Genomic DNA, 20,935 nt, shown 5'->3' with positions numbered 1-20,935 from the left:
CATAAACTTTGGGATCTAGATTTGCCACATACTAGGTTTGTGGGCCTAGTTTATTTATTTAACCTCTCTGACCCTCAGTTTCTCCATCCATAAAATGGTGACCATAATAGAACTTACCTCGTAAAATGGTGTAGAATTAAATGAAGTAAATAAATCAGAAAACCACCCAGCATATAGTAAGATGTGGTAGGCAGATTAATGACTCCCCAAAGATGTCCATGTTCTAATCCATGGAATTTATGTTACCTTACATGTCAAAGGGACTTGACAGCTGTGATTAAGTTAAGCAACTTAAAATGGGAAGATTACTCTGGATTATCTAGGTGGGCCTAATATAATCACAAGGGCCCTTAAATAGGTCAAAGAAAAATGTGACAAAGGAAGCAGATGTTACAGTGATGTCATTAATGGAAGGAGGCCACAAGCCAAGGAATGTGGACAGACCCTGGAAGCTGGAAAAAGTAAGGAACAGATTCTACCCTAGAGCCTCCAGAAAGAATGCAGCCCTGCCAACACCTTGATTTTTAGCCCTACAACACCCATTTTCAGATTGTGACCTCAAGAAAAATAAGATGATAAAACAATATCGTTTTAAACTACTATGTGTGTGGTAATTTGTGGTAGCAATAATAGGAAACTAGTACATAAGGAATATATAAGTATGATAATTATTATTTTTCCCTGTTTCAAAACATTCCTGAGTTAACATTAATAGTAATAAGTCATGTTGATAGTATATATCCTTGAAATGATGTGTAATGTGATGAAAATGGCATTTCAATCTGTGGTCTTCCTCCCAAAAACCAATGTACAGAAAAGAGTTAATGTAGAGGCCTATCAGTTCTGAAAAGGCTGGCCCTTGGCAGGCATCTGAGAACCTGAATTTCTGGAGAGCTCCTATCATCCTAATTGATAACAACGGCTCACTGTGCCTAAAATATTTGCACAAACAATATGCTTTATGTTGAACATCTGCTTTCTTTCTGGAGTCTGGAATTTGGTATGTGCCAGGCAGAAGATGTCTATATGACCAACCCCCAATAAAAACCCTGGGCACTGAGTCTATAATAAGCTTCCCTGGTACACAACATTGCACACAAGTTGTTATAACTAGTTAATGGAAGAATTAAGTTCATTCTATATAACTCAATGGGGAGAGGACTCTTCAAAGTTTGCACTTCGTTTCTTCTAGACTTTGCCTCATGCACATTTTCCCTTTGTGGTTTGTATCCTTATACTGAAATAAAACACAGTTGTGACTACAACTATAGGCCGAGTCCTCTTAGTAAATCATCAAACATGGGGGTAGGACTTGGGGACCCATAAGACAACTCATAACCCCAGTCTAATAATGAGAAAAGGATCAAACAACCTTAATTGAGGGACATTCTACAACATACCTAACTAGGTAACCTCAAAGATGTCAAGGTCATCAAAAACAGGGAAAGTCTGAGAAACTGTCAAAGCCAAGAGGAGCCTAATGACACATGACAACTAAATATAATGAAATATGATACCCTGGATGGTATCCTGGAACAGAAAAAGAATATTAGGTAAAAACTAAGGAAACCTGATTAAAGTATGAAGTTTAAATAATAGTAATTTATCAATATTGATTCATTAATTGTGACAAATGTAAAATACTAACATAAAATATAAATAATAGGGAAAACAGTGTGGGACATATGGAAACTCTCTATACTACCTTCACAACTTTTCTATAAACCTAAAACTACTCTAAAATTGAAAAAAAAACCTTGTTTAAAAAAATTCCTGATCATCTACTGTGTACAGAGAACTGTGCTAAAGCATTAGAAAATTTAAATCTGAGGGGACATCAGGATGGCAGAGTAGGAGGACACGGAGCTCAACTCCACCACAAACAAATCAAAAATACATCTACATGTGGAGCCATTCTTACTGAAAACAAACTGAAGACTGGCAGAAAGACTCTCATACAAACATGGCTGTAAGAAAGATCCACACAGAACTGGGTAGGAAGGGAAAAGAAGTGGTCAGGTCAGGTCCTGCACCTCTGGGAGGGAACACAAAAGAGGAGTTAGATTACATGGGATCAGAGATCTTCCCTGGGGAGTGAGTGGTTCAAGCCCATATTGGGCACACCAGCCTCGGGGTCTGACTCCAGGAAGATAAATCCCTTTAGCTGGTTGGAAAACCAGTGGGACTCACAGGAGGGCTGTAAGAAACCTGGGCTCCATTCTCAAAAGAGTGAGCACACACTTGCTTACTCCTGAAACAAGGTAAAGGAAGCAAATTGAAACTGCCCAGAACTCTGGCTAGTTACCCACACCCACCCTGGCACATGCCCCAGACTGAGCTGAGCACCTACTCTGGCCCTGCTTGCTCCATGGCACAGTCCACAGTAGGGTAAAGGCTGCAGCAACCAAGGAAAGTGTTCAGTTGTGAGGGTCAGGGCCAGCCCAGACCCAGCATGGCATCTGAACAGGGTAAAGGTAGCAATCACTGGCACTGGCCGAGGCAGCACATGGGGAGTGGTCTGGAACTCTGGTCCTGGCACCACAACAGCCCATGGCCTGACCCACACAGAGGGCCCAACCCAGCCCCTCTTGCTCCATGGCACAGCTTGACACTAGGGCAAGGGATGCAACAACAGAGTGGAGAGTGCAGTTGTGAGTAATGGAGCTGGCTAAACTTGGAACAGCAACTGAACCAGGAGAGGGTGACCTTTACTGGCATTCAGGGAGACAGTGCATTAACTGCACTAGAAAACACTGAATAGGGCTGGGACCGGCACAACCCATGGCCCAACCTAAACTGAGTGCCCACTCCACCCCTCTAGCTCTAGCACTGCTCCCCTCTGGGCCAAGGGTCCCAGAGCTGGGATGGAGGAGAGCATACACTTAAAGGGAACAGAACCAGCTCAGACCTGACTCTCAGGGCTTCTGCTCACACCTGGCTCTGGCTCTAGCTCCTGAATCTCCAGCCAAAACTCCTACTAAGGTGACAGCTGCCAGCTTGCCCTGGGAGAAGATGTGACCTGTGTTCATGTCAGATCCAGCTCTCCCACCAAAGCCACTGGGCACACACAGATGGTGTAGGGAAGCTCCCACACAAGAACACCCCTTCACAACTGGAATAGGAAACTGTTTCATCAAATTTCATAGAGAAAGAGACAGTTAAGCAAAAAGAGAAGACAGAGGAATTTGTTTCAAATGAAAGAGCAAGAGAAAACCCATGAAAAAACAACTAATGAAACAGAAATAAATAATTTACCAGATAAAGAGTTCAAAGCATTAGTAATAAGAATGTTAACTGCATTAGGGAAAAGAAAGGATAAAAACTGTATTTTAACAAGGAACTAGAAAACATAAAAAAGAATCAATCAGAACTGAAGAATAACTGGAGTGAAAACCACACTAGAAGGAACAAATAGCAGACTAGGTGAAACAAAGAAAAAATAAGTGATCTGGAAGATAGAATAATGGAATTCATCAAATCAGAACATCAAAAGGAAAAACAAATTTAAAAACTGAGAACAGTTTAAGGGACTTATGCAACAATATCAAGCATACCAATGTTTGCATTATATGGGTCCCAGAGGAGAAGAAAGAGAAGGGGGTCAAAAAAGCATTTGATGAAATTTTAGCTGAAAACTTCCCAAACATGAAGATGGAAACAGATATCAAGGTACAAGAAGTGCAGAGGCTCCCAAAGCAAGATATACCATATTTAAAAGGATAAAATAGGGCTTCCCTGGTGGCGCAGTGGTTGGGAGTCCGCCTGCCAATGGAGGGAATGAGGGTTCGTTCCCTGGTCCAGGAAGATGCCACATGCTGCGAGTGGCTGGGCCTGTGAGCCATGGCCACTGAGCCTCTGCATCTGGAGCCTGTGCTCCGCAATGGAAGAGGCCACAAGAGAGAGAGGCCCGTGTACAGCCAAAAAAAAAAAAAAAAAAAAAAAAACCGATAAAATTGAAAACTAAAGAGAAAATTATAAAGGCAACAAAAGAAAAACAGTCATATAAATGAAATCCACATAAAGCTATAGGCTGATTTTTCAGAAGAAATTTTACAGATCAGAAGGAAGTGGCATGATATATTCAAAGTGCTGAAAAGGAAAAACCTGCAACCTAGGGATACTCTGCCAAGCAAGATTACCATTTTGAATTGAAGGAGAGATAAAGGACTTTTCAGACAAACAAAAATTAAAAGTTCATCAATACTAAATCTACCCTAAAAGATATGTTTAAAGAGTGTTATCTAAGAAGAAAATAAAAGGATAAAATGAGAAGTAAGAGTCTATATAAAAGGGAAAAAATCTGACTAGTACATGCAAATATATAGTAAAGGCTGCGGATCAACCACTTAAATAAGCTAGTATGAAGATCAAAACAAAAAATTATAAAAGCAACTATAAATACAATAAACAGTGAAGGGATAAACATGAGGATATAAAATATGACATCAAAAACACAAAATGTGAGGAGAGGAGCTTCAAGATGGCGGAAGAGTAAGACACAGAAATCACCTTCCTCCCCACAAATACATGAGAAATACATCTACATGTGGAACAACTACAAAACACCTACTGAATGCTGGCAGAAGACCTCAGACCTCCCAAAAGGCAAGGAACTCCACACGTACCGGGGTAGGGCAAAAAAAAAAAAGAAAAAACAGAGACAATAGAACAGGGATGGGACCTGCACCAGTGGGAGGGAGCTGTGAAGGAGGAAAGGTTCCCACACACTAGGAAGCCCCTTCACTGGCAGAGACAGTGGGTGGAGGGAGGAAGCTTCAGAGCCACAGAGGAGAGCACAGCCACAGGGGTGTGGAGGACAAAGTGGAGAGATTCCCGCACAGAGGATCGGTACCGACCAGCAGTCACCAGCCTGAGAGGCTTCTCTGCTCATCCGGCAGGATGGGTCGGGGCTGGGAGCTGAGGCTTGGGCTTCGGTCGGATCCCAGGGAGAGGACTGGGGTTGGCTGCGTGAACACAGCCTGAAGGGGCTAGTGTGCCATAGCTAGCTGGGGGGAGTCCAGGAAAAAGTCTGGAGCTGCCGAAGAAACAAGAGACTTTTTCTTCCCACTTTGTTTCCTGGTGCATGAGGAGAGGGGATTCAGAGCCCTGTTTAAAGGAGCTCCAGAGACGGGCACAAGCCGCGGCTATCAGCGAGGACCCCAGAGACGGACATGAGACACTAAGGCTTCTGCTGCCACCACCAAGAAGCCTGTGTGCAAGCACAGGTCACTATCCACACCTCCCGGGAGCCTGTGCAGCCCGCCACTGCCACGGTCCCAAGATCCAGGGACAACTTCCCCAGGAGAATGCATGGCACGCCTCAGGCTGGTGCAACGTCATGCCAGCCTCTACTGTCGCAGGCTCTCCCCGCATCGGTACCCCTCCCTCCCCCCAGCCTGAGTGAGCCAGAACCCCTGAAACAGCTGCTCCTTTAACCCCATCCTGTCTGAGCAAAGAACAGATGCCCTCAGGCAACCTACATGCAGAGGCAGGTCCAAATCCAAAGCTGAAACCCTGGAGCTCTGCGAACAAAGAAGAGAAAAGGAAATTTCTCCCAGCAGCCTCAGGAGCAGTGGATTAAATCTCCACAATCAACTTGATGTACCCTGCATCTGTGGAATACCTGAATAGACAACAAATCATCCCAATTTGATGAGGTGGACTTCGGGAGCAACAATATATATTTTTTTTTCCTTTTTCTCTTTTTGTGAGTATGTGTATGCTTCTGTGTGTGATTCTGTCTGTATAGCTTTGCTTTTACCATTTGTCCTAGGGTTCTGTCTCTCCATTTTTTTATCTTTATTTTTTTATTATTTAAAAAAAGTTTTTTTCCTTAATAATTATTTTTTATTTCTTATTTTAATAACGTTATTTTATTTTACCTTCTTCTTCCTTCCTTTTTTTTTCTCCCTTTTATTCTGAGCCATTGGAGGACAGGCTCTTGGTGCTCCAGCCAGGCGTCATGGCTGTGCCACCGAGGCGGGAGAGCCAACTTCAGGACACTGGTCCAAAAGAGACCTCCCAGCTCCACGTTATATCAAATGACGAAAATCTCCCAGAGATCTCCATCTCATCGCAAAGACCCAGCTCCACTCAACGACTAGCAAGCTACAGTGCAGGACAAACAATGCCAAACAACTAGCAAGATGCAAACACAACCCCATCCATTAGTACAGAGGCAGCCTAAAATCATAATAAGGCTACAGACACCTGACAACACACCACCAGAAGTGGACCTGCCCACCAGAAAGAAAAGATCCAGCCTCACCCACCAGAAAAGAGGCACTTGTCCCCTCCACCAGGAAGCCTACACAACCCACTGAACCAAACTTAGCCACTGGGGACAGACATCAAAAACACCAGAAACAATGAACCTGCAGCCTGTGAAAAGGAGACCCCAAACACAGTAAGTTAAGCAAAATAAGAAGACAGAGAAACACACAGCAGATGAAGGAGCAAGGCAAAAACAAACCAGACCTAACAAATGAAGAGGAAATAGGCAGTCTACCTGTAAAAGAATTCAGAATAATAATACTAAAAACGATCGAAAATCTTGGAAACAGAATGGTAAACATTCAACAAGGACCAAGAAGAACTAAATCAAACAAACAATGATGAACAACACAATAAATGAAATTAAAAATTCTCTAGACAGGATCAATAGCAGAATAACTGAAGAAGAGGAATGGATACGTGACCTGGAAGATAAAATAGTGGAAATAACTACTGCAGAGCAGCATAAAGAAAAAAGAATGAAAATAATTTAGGACAGTTTAAGAGACCTCTGGGACAACATTAAATGCACCAACATTCGAATTATAGGGGTCCCAGAAGAAGAAGAGAAAAAGAAAAGGACTGAGAAAAAATTTGAAAACATTATAGTTGAAAACTTCCCCAATATGGGAAAGGAAACAGTTAATCAAGTCCAGGAAGCACAGAGTCCTATACAGGATAAATCCAAGGAGAAACATGCCAAGAAACATATTAATCAAACTATCAAAAATTAAATAAGAAGAACAAATATTAAAAGCAGCAAGGGAAAAACAAAAAATAAGACATAAGGGAATCTTCATAAGGTTAACAGCTGATAATTCAGCAGAAACTGTCCAAGTCAGAAGGGAGTGGCAGGACATATTTAAAGTGATGAAGCCTAAAAACCTACAACCAAGATTACCCTACCCAGTAGGATCTCATTTAGATTTGATGGAAAAATTAAAAGCTTTACAAACAAGCAAAAGCTAAGAGAATTCAGCACAAACAAATCAGCTTTACAACTAATGCTACAGGAACTTCCCCAGGCAGGAAACACAAGAGAACGAAAAGACCTACAATAATAAACCCAAAACAATTAAGAAAATGGGAATAGGAACATACATACCAATAACTACTTTAAATGTAAATGGATTAAATGCGCCAACCAAAAGACAAAGACTGGCTGAATGGATACAAAAACAAGACCCATATATATGCTGTCTACAAGAAACCCACTTCAGACCTAGGGACACATACAGGCTGAAAGTGAGGGGATGGAAAAAGATATTCCATGCAAATGGAAATCAAAAGAAAGATGGAGTAGCAATTCTCACATCAGACAAAATAGATTTTAAAAGAAAGACTATTACAACAGACAAACAAGGACACTACATAATGATCAAGGGATCAATCCAAGAAGAAAATATAACAATTGTCAATATTTATGCACCCAACATAGGAACACCTCAATACATAAGGCAAATACTAACAGTCATAAAAGGGGAAATTGACAGTAACACAATCATAGTAGGGGACTTTAACACCCCACTTTCACCAATGGACAGATCATCCAGAATGAAAATGAATAAGGAAACAAGTTTTAAATGATACATTAAACAAGATGGACTTAATTGATATTTATAGGACATTCCATCCAAAAACAAAAGAATACACATTCTTCTCAAGTGCTCATGGAATATTCTCCAGGATAGATAATATGTTGGGTCACAAATCAAGCCTTTGTAAATTTAAGAAAATTGAAATTGTATCAAGTATCTTTTCTGACCACAACGCTACGAGACTAGATATGAATTACAGAAAAAATCTGTAAGAAATACAAACAAATGGATGCTAAACAACACACTAATTAATAACCAGAGATCACTGAAGGAATCAAAAAATACCTAGAAACAAATGACAATGAAAACACAACCCAAAACCTATTGGATGCAGCAAAAGCAGTTTTAAGAGTGAAGTTTATAGCAATACAATCCTAACTCAAGAAACAAGAAACATATCAAATAAACAACCTACCCTTACACCTAAAGCAACAGGAGAAAGAAGAACAAGAAAACCCCAAAGTTAGCAGAAGGGAAGAAATCATAAAGATCAGATCCGAAATAAATGAAAAGAAATGAAGGAAATGATAGCAAAGATCAATAAAACAAAAAGCTGGTTCCTTGAGAACATAAACAAAATTGGTAAACCATTAGCCAGACTTATCAAGAAAAAAAGGGAGAAGACTCAAATCAATAGAATTAGAAATGAAAAAGGAGAAGTAACAACTGACACTGCAGTAATAAAAAGGTTCATGAGAGATTACTACAAGCAACTATATGTCAATAAAATGGACAACCTGGAAGAAATGCACAAATTCTTAGAAATGCACAACCATCCGAGACTGAACCAGGAAGAAACAGAAAATATAAACAGACCAATCACAAGCACTGAAATCGAAACTGTGATTAAAAATCTTCCAACAAACAAAAGACCAGGACCAGATGGCTTCACAGGCAAATACTATCAAATATTTAGAGAAGAGCTAACACCTCTCCTTCTCATACTCTTCTAAAATATAGCAGAGGGAGGAACACTCCCAAACTCATTCTATGAGGCCACCATCACCCTGATATCAAAACCAGACAAAGATGTCACAAAGGAAGAAAACTGCAGGCCAATATCACTGATGAATATAGATACAAAAATCCTCAACAAAATACTAGCAAACAGAATCCAACAGCACATTAAAAGGATCATACACTATGATCAAGTGGGGCTTTTCCCAGGAATGCAAGGATTCTTCAATATAGGCAAATCAATCAACGTGATACACCATATTAACAAATTGAAGGAGAAAAACCATATGATCATCTCAGTAGGTGCAGAGAAAGCTTTCACAAAATTCAATACCCATTTATGATAAAAACCCTCCAGCAAGTAGGCATAGAGGGAACTTTCCTCAACATAATAAAGGCCATATATGACAAACCCACAGCCAGCATCATCCTGAATGGTGAAAAACTGAAACCATTTCCACTAAGATCAGGAACAAGACAAGGCTGTCCACTCTCACCACTATTATTCAACATAGTTTTGAAGTTTTAGCCACAGCAATCAGAGAAGAAAAAGAAATAAAAGGAATCCAAATTGGAAAAGAAGAAGTAAAGCTGTCACTGTTTGCGGATGACATGATACTACACATAGAGAATCCTAAAGATGTTACCAGAAAACTACGACAGCTAATCAATGAATTTGGTAAATTTGCAGGAAACAAAATTAATGCACAGAAATTTCTTACATTCCTATACACTAATGATGAAACATCTGAAAGTGAAATTAAGGAAACACTCCCATTTACCACTGCAACAAAAAGAATAAAATATCTAGGAATAAACCTACCTAAGGAGACAAAAGACCTGTATGTAGAAAATTATAAGACACTGATGAAAGAAATTAAAGATGATACCAACAGATGGAGAGATATACCATGTTCTTGGATTGGAAGAATTAACATTGTGAAAATGACTATACTACTCAAAGCAATCTACAGGTTCAATGCAATCCCTAACAGACTACAACTGGCATTTTTCACAGAACAAGAACAAAAAATTTCACAATGTGTATGGAAACACAAAAGACCCCTGAATAGCCAAAGCAATCTTGGGAAAGAAAAACAGAGCTGGAGGAATAAGGCTCCGTGACTTCAGACTATACTACAAAGCTACAGTAATCAAGACAGTATGGAACTGGCACAAAAACTGAAATATAGATCAGTGGAACGGATAGAAAGCCCAGAGATAAAACCATGCACCTATGGTCACCTTATCTTTGATAAAGGAGGCAAAGTATATACAGTGGAGAAAAGACAGCCTATTCAATACATGGTGCTGGGAAAACTGGACAGCTACATGTAAAAGAATGAAATTAGAATAATCCTTAACAGACTACACAAAAATAAACTCAAAATGGATTAAAGATCTGCATGTAAGGCCAGATACTTTCAAACTCTTAGAGGAAAACATAGGCAGAACACTCTATGACATAAATCACAGCAAGATCCTTTTGGACCCACCTCCTAGAGAAATGGAAATAAAAACAAAAATAAACAAATGAGACCTAATGAAACTTCAAAGCTTTTGCACAGCAAAGGAAACCATAAACAAGTAGAAAAGACAACCCTCAGAATGGGAGAAAATATTTGCAAATGAAGCAATTGACAAAGGATTAATCTCCAAAATTTACAAGCAGCTCATGCAGCTCAACAACAATAAAACAAACAACCCAATCCAAAAATGGGCAGAAGACCTAAATAGACGACCTAAATAGACATTTCTCCAAAGAAGATATACAGATTGCCAACAAACACATGAAAGAATGCTCAACATCATTAATCATTAGAGAAATGAAAATCAAAACTACAATAAGATATCATCTCACACCGGTCAGAATGGTCAACATGAAAAAATCTAGAAACAATAAATGCTGGAGAGGGTGTGCAGAAACGGGAACACTCTTGCACTGTTGGTGGGAATGCAAATTGATACAGCCACTATGGAGAACAGTATGGAGGTTCCTTCAAAAACTAAAAATAGAACTACCATACGACCCAGCAATCCCACTACTGGGCATATACCCTGAGAATACCATAATTCAAAAAGAGTCATGTAACAGAATGTTCATATCAGCTCTATTTATAATGGGACATGGAAGGACATGGAAGCGACCTAAGTGTCCATCAACAGATGAATGGATAAAGAAGATGTGGCACATATATACAATGGAATATTACTCAGCCATAAAAAGAAACGAAACAGTTATTTGTAGTGAGGTGGATGGACCTAGAGTGTGTCATACAGAATGAAGTAAGTCAGAAAGAGAAAAACAAATAACGTATGCTAACACATATATATGCAATCTAAAGAAAAGAAAAAAAAATGGTCAGAAGAACCTAGGGGCAAGACGGCAATAAAGATGCAGACTTACTAGAGAAGGGACTTGAGGATATGGGGAGGGGGAATAGTAAGATGGGACAAATTGAGAGAGTGGCATGGACATAGATACACTAACAAACGTAAAATAGATAGCTAGTGGGAAGCAGCCACATAGCACAGGGAATCAGCTTGGTGCTTTATGACCACCCAGAGGGGTGGGATAAGAAGGGTGGGAGATACAAGAGGGAAGAGATATGGGGACATATGTATACGTATAACTGATTCACTTTGTTATAAAGAAGAAACCAACACAGCATTGTAAAGCAATTATACTCCAATAAAAATGTTAAAAAAAAACACAGTGTGAAAAATGTAGACCTTTTAGAATGTGTTTTACCTTAAATTTCAACCAGTTTTTGAAAAATAAATATAAATATTAGTCAACACATATGAACCCCAAGATAACCACAGATCAAAAACCTACAATAAAAACACAAAAAACAGATAGAAAGGAACATAAGCATACCACTAAAAAATAATTAAACCACAAGGGAAGAGACTAAAAGAAGAACAGAGAAGAACTACAAAAACTACCAGAAGACAAATAACAAAATGGTAGTAAGTACCTACATATTAAAAATCACTGTAAATGTCAGTGGACTAAATGCTCCAATCAAAAGACACAGAGAGGGGCTTCCCTGGTGGCGTAGTGGTTGGGAGTCCGCCTGCCGATGCGGGGGGTGCGGGTTCATTCCCCGGTACAGGATGATCCCACATGCCGCGGAGCAGCTGGGCCCGTGAGCCATGGCCACTGAGCCTGTGCGTCCAGAGACTGTGCTCCGCAACCGGAGGGGCTGCAACAGTGGGAGGCCCATGTACCGCAAAAAAAAAAAAAAAAAAAAAAAAAAAAAGAAGAAAAAAAAATAGAAGACACAGAGAGGGCTGACTGGCTAAAAATAACAAGAGCCATCTATCTGCTGACTACAAGAGACTCACTTCAGAGCTAAACACACATATAGTCTGAAAGTGAGAGTCAGGAAAAAGATATTTCATATAAATAGCAACAAGAATGCTGGGGTAGCAATACTCATATGAGACAAAGTAGACAGTCAAAACAAAGTCTATAACAAAAAGAAGGGCTTTATATAATGATAAAGTAATTAATACAAGAACTATATATAAAACTCACTAACATATACATACCTAAAATAGGAGCATCTACATATATAAAGCAAACATTAACGGACATAAAGAGAGAAACTCACAATAATACAGTAATAGTAGGAGACTTTAACCACCCACTTACATAATTGGAGAGATCATTCAGACGGAAAAGCAATACGGGAAAAGTAGTCCTAAAAGACACATTAGACTAGTTGAGCTTAATAGATATCTATAGGACATTTCAACCAGTAACAGCAGAAAACACATTCTTTTCAAGTGCAAATGGAACATTCTCCAGGATATATCACATGCTTGGCCACAAAGAAGTCTCAACAAATTTAAGAGGATATAAATTATACCAAGTATTTTTTCTGGCAACACAGAATGAAACCAGAAATTAACTGCAGGAAGAAAAATGGTAAAAACACAAAAATACATGGAGACTAAACAAAATGCTACTTAAAAAAAAAAGGGTCAATGATAAATCAAAGAGAAAATCAGTAAATACCTTGAGACAAATGAAAAAAAAAAACCGCAACCTTCCAAAATCCATGGCATGCAGCAAAAGCAGTTCTAAGAGGGAAGCTTATAGTGATATAGGTCTATTTCAAGAAATGAGAAAAATCTCAATTAAACAACCTAACCTACCATCTAAAGTAATTAGAAAAAGAAGTATAAGCAAAGTATAAAATCACCAGAAAGAAGGAAATAACAGAGATTAGCAAGGATATAAATAAAATAGAGACAAAAAAAGAAGAAAAATCAATGAAACCAAGAGCTGTTTATTTTGAAAACATAAAGTTGATAAGCGTTTAGACAGTCTCATCAACAATAATAAAAGAGAAGACCCAAATAAACAAAATAGGATATGAAAAAGGACAAATAACATCCAATATGACAGAGACACAAAAAATCATAAGAGAATACTACAAACAGCTATATGCCAACAAACTGGAAAACATAGAAGAAATGGACAAGTTTCTAGAAACATGCAACCTTCAAAGACTGAATCAAGAAGAAACAGACAATCAGAACAGACCAATCACTAGTAGTGGAACTGAATTTGTAATAAAAAAAAAAAACAACTTCCAGCAAACAAACATCTAGAACCAGATAGCTTTACAGGGGAATTCTAGCAAACATATAAGTAAGAGCTAATCCCTATCTTTCTCAAACTATTCCAAAAAAACTGAAGAGGAGGGAACACTCCCAAATTCATTCTATAAGGCCATAATTACCCTGATATCAAAACCAGACAAAAAATCTACAAAAAAACAAAATTAGAGGCCTTTATCTCTAATGAATACAGTTGTAAAATCTTCAACAAAATACTGATAAACCAAATTCAATGATACATAAAAAGGATTAAAAACCATGATCAAGTGGGATTTATTCCAGGAGGGCAAGGATGGTTCAATACCCAGAAATCAGTCAATGTGACACACCACATTAACAAAATGAAGGATAAAAGTCACACAATCATCTCAATAAATGCAGAAAAAGCATTTGACAACATCCATTCATGATAAAAACTCTCATCAAAGTAGGTATATAGGGCAGATATCTCAACATAATAAAGGCCGTTTATTACAAACCCACAGCTAACATCATATTCAATAGTAAAAAGCTAAAAGCTTTTCTTCTAAAATCAGGAACAAGACAAGGATGCTCACTCTCACTGCTCCTTTTTAACATAGTATTGGACATTCTAGCCATAGCAATCAGGCAAGGAAAAAAAAAAAAGAAAAGAAAAGGCATCCAAATTAGAAGGGAAGAAGTAAATCTGTCACTATTTGTAGATCACATGGTAGTATATACAGAAAATCCTAATGTCTCCATCAAAAACTACAGGAACTAATAAATGAATTCAGTAAAGTTGTAGAATACAAGATTAATATATAGAAATCTGTTCTTTTCTATACACAAATAATGAACTATCAGAGAGAGAAAGCAAGAAAACAATTCTATTTAAATTTTCATCAAAAAGAGCAAAATTCCTAGGAATAAAGTTAAACAAAGAGGTAAAAGACCTGTAGTCTGAAAACCATGCAACACTGAAGAAAGAAACTGAAGATGATACAAATAAATGGAAAGATCCCATGTTCATGGATTGGAAGAAATAATATTATTAAAATTACCACACTACCCAAGGCAATCTACTGATTTAATGCAATCCCTAACAAAACACCCATGACATTTTTCACAAAACTAGAACAAGTAATCCTAAAATTTACATGGAACCTCAAAAGACCTCAAATTGTCAGAGCAATCTTGAGAAAAAAAAGAGCAAAGCTGATTTCAGACAATACTACAAAGTTACAGTAATCAAAACAGAATGGTACTGACACAAAAAAAGACATATAGATCAACAGAACAGAATAAAGAGCCCAGAAATAAACCCAGGCACCTAAGGTCAATTACTCTAACACAAAGGATGCAAGAATATACAATAGAGAAAAGACAGTCTCTTCAATAAGTGGTGCTGGGAAAACTGGACCAATCCATGTAAAAGAATGAAATTGGAACATTTTCTCACACCATATACAAAATTAAACTCAAAATGGATTAAAGGCCTAAATGTATGACCTTAAACTACAAAACTCCTAGAAAAGAACATAGGCAGAATACTCTTTGACACAAATTGTAACATTCTGAGGCATCAGTCTCCTAAGGCAAAAGAAATAAAAGCAAAAATAAACAGGACCTAATTAAACTTAAAAGCTTTTGCACAGAAAAAGAAACCATCAAAAAAAAAGAAAAGACAATCTACTGAATAGGAAAAAAATATTTGCAAATGATTTGACCAATAAGGGGTTAATATCCAAAATATATAAACAACTCATGTAACTCAATATCTAAAAACCAAATTACCCAATCAAAAAATGGGCAGAAGACCTGAATAGACATTTTTCCAAAGAAGATATACAGATGGCTAACAGGCACATGAAAAGATGCTCAACATTGCTAATCATCAGACAAATCAAAACCACAATGAGGTATCACCTCACACCTGTCAGAATGGCTAACATCAAAAAGACCATAAATAACACATGTTAGCAAGGATGTGGATTAAAGGGAACCCTCAGTGCACTGCTGCTGGGAATGAAAATTGGTGCAGGCACCATGGAAAACAGTATGGAGGTTTCTCAAAAAACTAAAAATAAAATTACCATATGAACCAGCAATTCCATTCTTGGGTACATATATGAAGAAAACAAAAATGCTAATTCAAAAATATACACACACCCCAATCTTCACAGCAGCATATATACTACAGCCAAGATATGAAAGCAACCTAAGTGTCCATCAAGAGGTGAACAGATAATGAATTGTGTGTGGTGGGTGTTTGTGTGTGTGTATATATATATATACACACACACAATGGAAAATTATAGTAAAATGTGTCATCTAATTAAAATTTTAGTTATTTTCATTACTGAAGTTTCATTACTGAAGCTTTTTATTTCAATAAACCATTAATTTTCTTCTTTAGAAACAGAACAAATGGGGAATAACTGTTCAATACATGAATTACTATTATGATTCAGAAGCACAAAAATTTTATTTTAAAAAGATAACCAAAAATATATTTAGAATATGATTTGTGTATGATTTCAACTTAATGAATCAAGTGATAAAAGATTAAGTGGACTCCTTCAAAATCTGTGAAAAATTATCCCTATGTGCAAATCCAGGAAAATGAAACTTAATGCCTTTGTGGAAAATGCATATCTTCTCTAGGTAAACACAAGTGAGTAGGTCTTTAATATAATTTATTGACCTCTATTCTCCCCAGTGCCTAAATCACACCCTTGTAATAATACAAGTAGTCTTAACTCATTTAGTTAACTCAAAACAATGTAATATAATCATTGTAGATGGTTCATTGATTTATTAAAAACCATGATACTTGGTCAATTATTTTATATTTTCATGCACATGCCACAGAAATGTAAGGTAAACTCTTTTCACAATAGTTTCCTGTGCGTTTTAAAGAGACATTTTCTTTTATTCGTATTAACTAAGCTCAAGGTTAAGAAATGTCAACACAGCAGAACAAACAAAATGTTTAAACAGAATTATTTTAAAATATTATACAGCTATACTAGTGGCAGCTTTACATTCTCTCAATCCAGAGGAAGAAATATTCTTCCACAGGATGAAGTTTTAAAATTTCCTCAGAATGCTAACATTTCAGTCTTTACATGATTATACTAGCCACTTAGACAAACTACGTGGGCCAACAAAAGTCTCAAAGGAAATTAGAAACAGTTTGAACTGAATTAGAAACACAACATAAAAGTCATGGGTTGTAGCTCATGCAGTAACTAAAGGGAAATTTATAGCAACAAATGCTTAGATGAAATAAAAAAGGATTTCCAATCGAAAACTTAAGTTTCTCCCATAAAAAATATTTTATAAGAGAAAGGAAAATAAAGTCAAAGCAAGCAAAAGGACGTCAGTAATAAAAGTAAGACCAGAAATCAATGACTTTGAAAACAAAACATAAGAGAAAAATATAATTGAAATCAAAAGCTGGTTCTTTGAAAAGATCAGTAAAATTGATAAACCTCTAGCAAAACTAAAAGCAAGGGGGCTGGGGAGAGAAGGAGAGACGAGACACAAATTGCTATTATCAGGATTGAAAAGGGGATATCATTACAGACCCAACAGACATTAAAGGGATAATAAGGGAATACTATGAACATTCTACACACGCATTTTCAACAACTTAGATAATTCATTGTAAACAACTACCAAAATTATCCAATATGAAACAGATAACCTGAATTGTCCTATAAACATTAAAGAAACTGAATTTATAGTTAAATTCACCTCCTTCACCCACCCCCACCCCCAAAACCTCCAGGCCCAGGTAGTTTCCTTACCAAATATTTAAGAAAAAGTAATATTAATTCTTCACAATATTTTCCATAAAACACAACAGGAAAGAACAATTCTTAATTCATTTTATAAAGTCAGCACTACCATGATATCAAATCAGAAAAAGACTGTACAAAAATAACGTAAGCATCAGGATAATATCCTTCATGTACAGAGGCAAAAAAACAAAGAAACTAAAAAAACTCAAAAAATATTGGCAAGTAGTATCCAGCAATATACAGAAAGAAAAATACAGTATAACAAAATATTTACTGTGGGAATGAAACACTGGCTCAATATTTGATAATCACTTAATATTCACATTAAAAACACATAATCATATCAATTGATACAGAAAAAGAATTTGACAAAATTCAACATCCACTCATGATAAAACTTTCAGCAAACTAGGAATAGAAGAAAACTTCCTCAACCTGATAAAGGGCATCTACCTAAAACCCATACCTAACATAATACTTAATGGTGAAAGACTGAGTGCTTTCTTCCTAACATCAGGAAAAAGACAAGGATACCTGCTCTCATCACTTCTACTCAACACCGTACTAGATGTTCTAGCTCACTCAATAACACACAAAAAGAAATAATCAAATTGGAAAGGAAGAAGTAAGACTTTTTATTTGCAGACATGATCACCTAAGTAGAAAACCCAGTGAAATCTACAAAACTCCTGCTATTCCTGATAGGTAAAATTAGAAAGGTTGTAAAATATAAGATTAACACCAAAAATCAACTGTATTTCTATATATTATTCATGAACAAATGGAAATTAAGATTTAATAAAATAATACCATTTACCAACAGTATACAAATATAAATACTTAGGGATAAACCTGACAAGAGATGTCAAAGATCTGTAATATCAACAGCACAAGACATAAAGTCAAAACAAAATTATGTTTCTGTAAACTAGCGAAATACAATTATAAATCAAAACAATTTTTTAAATTAACAATAACATAAAAAGTAAATACTTAGGTATAAATCTAACAGTATATGCACACGTTCTGAATGCTGCAAACTGCAAAATACTGATGAAAGAAATCAAAGACCTAAATAAAAGGAGAGACATATCATGTTCATGGACTGGAAAAATAAACACAGTAAAGATTTTGGTTCTCCCCAAGTTGATCTATTTTTTGTAAAGATAAAAATGTTGATTCCAAATTTATATGGAAAGGCAAAGGAACTACAATAAAACAATTTTGAAAACGAAAAATAAAGTTGGAGGAATCACAGTACCCTATTTTAATGACTTAGTATAAAGCTACAATAAACAAGAAAGAGGTGTATTGGCAAAGGGAGAGACACAAAAATAAACTGAACAGAATAGAGAGTCCAGAGAAAGACCACACATATAGAGCCAGTTGATCTCTGACAAAGCTGAAAAAGCATTTCAATGGAGAAAGGACAGTGTTTTCAACATATAGTTCTGGAACAATCAAGCATCTCTATGCAAAACAAGGGACCTCAACCTAAATCGCACACCTTATTAAAAAAAAACTCAAAATGAGTCATAATTCTCAATATAAAACTTAAAGCTGCATAACTTTTATAAGAAACCAAAGGAGAAAATCTTCATAACCTAGGGTTCGGCAGAGTTCTTAGATAGGACACCAAAAGCACGATCCATTAAAAATAAATTTGAGAAACTGGACTTCATCAAAATTAAATATGTTTCTTCTATAGGAAAAAAATGTTTTCTGAGAGAATAAAAGTACAAGCTACAGACTGGGAGAAAATCTTTACAAATCACATACTCAATGAAGGACTTACATCCAAAGTATATAAAGAACTTTCAAAATTCAACACAAAGAACACAACCCAATTAAGAAAATGACTAAAAGATTTGAAGATACTTCACTAAACAATATATATAAATGGGAAAATAAGCACTTGAAAAATGGCGAACATCATTAGGGAAATGCAAACTAAAACCAGAATGTGATACCACTATGTATCTATTAATGTCAAAATTTTAAGAGTACCAGGTGTTCGTGAGGATACACTGCAAAAGGAACTCTCATACATTGCTGCTTGGAATGCAAAATAGTATAGCCATTCAGAAAAACAATTTGACAGTTACTTACCATATGATCCAGCAATGCCACTCCTGGACATTTACCCTAGAGAAATGAAAGCTTAGGTTCACACAAAAACCTGTACATGAATGTTTATAACAGCTCTATTCATAACTGTCAAAACCTGGAATAACCTACCTCTGTTCAATAAGTAAATGGATAAACTGTGGTTCATTCATACAATGGAATACTATTAAGGAATAAAAATAACAAACTAGAGATATATGCAACAACTTGGATGAATCTCACAGGTAATTATGCTGAGTAAAAGAAGCCAGTCTCAAAACATTATATACTATATGTTCTAATTTTATAACATTACATTATTTTTATAAAATTATCAAAAAGACAAACTAAAGTAATGGAGAACAGATCAGTGGTCTTCAGGAATTAGGGATGGGACAAGGGTGTGATTATAAAGATATAATCATGGCACAATTATAAAGGCACAAGGGAAATTTGGGGTGGGGCTGATGGAACTGTTCTGGACCCCCATTGTGGTGGTTGTTATATGAATCTATACATATATTTAAATCATAGAGCTGTATGACAAGAATAAATCAACTTTATTGCATGATAATTAAAAAAGAAAACCAAAACCAAAAAGACTGTGTTGAATAAAAAAAGGGTTTGCTCAGCACTCTTTCCCCAAAGTAGATGCTCAATTAATATTTGCTGAACGAAAACACTGAAAACTGGCTGTAGTTTCTGCTTTAACAATAATCTCATGTACATCCCTAAGCTTCAAAAATTTAAGTAACTTTTTGTAGCATCATTAACATTTTCTATCATGGTGTCTGCCACAGAAAGATGTCTAGTTTACACACAAAAAAATTTAACATGTTAAATGAAAGTCAGAAATCTAGATACTCCAACCAATTATTTTAAACTTTAAAAAGATTACCATTAATAATAGGTAACTTTTTCTTTATATCTTGTATGCATATCTTTCTCATTAAAAAAGGGGCAGGATCTGTTTTGAAGTCATTACCCAAAGGCACGATATACAAAACAGATATCTGATATCTGTTTTAGAATCAACTAATCTTTATTAAACATTAAATGAGCTGAATAGCTAAGCCATTAATTTTTCTCGAATATCAACTCTTCCTAGGATTTATCCTTTTCCTTGAATTAGTAAAACTATTAAAAATTCTTCTTCCTTCTGACTCAAACCACAGTGTGTACTCACACTGTGAATTCATGTCATTTCTATGCTGCTACCTGTTTTTAGATTTTCCTTGCTAAGGACACATTGGGCATTTGTTTGCCTGTAGCTCCTGTGCAATCAACCAAACCTATTAGGATCCCACCGTATCATTCCTGTACTGATCTGTCACAGGTCTAAGACTCATTCACTTCGATCAATTAGCTAAGCAGATTGGTTAAATCACATGTGTGTGAATGAATAAAAGCAACCTTATCAAAAAAAAAAAGGACCATTAATTTTGGTCTTACTTTGTTTTAAACTATGTGAAAAAGAGTGTTCCTATGCTAGAAAATGATTAAAAATATAACTGAGGTTTACAGAAGTACCTAGCCTAAGAATTATACACATTTTGAAAACTGTAAAAATCTTATTTGCATATTTACAGCATAGAACAA

General features: G+C 36.4%; 1 protein-coding gene across 2 annotated transcripts in view; it reads right to left on the bottom strand.

Moving 5' to 3' along the window:
• The window catches only part of RNF180 (ring finger protein 180), a 277,857-nt gene that overhangs the window by 198,332 nt on the left and 58,590 nt on the right, over positions 1-20,935 (bottom strand). Inside the window, exon 5 of one of the 2 annotated variants that reach the window (XM_081232400.1) lies at positions 19,340-19,375. The exons of the other annotated variant lie outside the window; for it this stretch is intronic. Within the exon in view, the coding sequence (XP_081088526.1) occupies positions 19,340-19,375 (36 nt within the window). The remainder of the gene's footprint in view (positions 1-19,339; positions 19,376-20,935) is intronic. 2 annotated transcript variants of the gene reach the window in all.

This window comes from Mesoplodon bidens, assembly GCF_964165515.1.
Source record: "Mesoplodon bidens genome assembly, chromosome: 4".
NCBI lineage: Eukaryota > Metazoa > Chordata > Mammalia > Artiodactyla > Ziphiidae > Mesoplodon > Mesoplodon bidens.
This window is presented reverse-complemented; position numbering and strand designations above follow the sequence as displayed.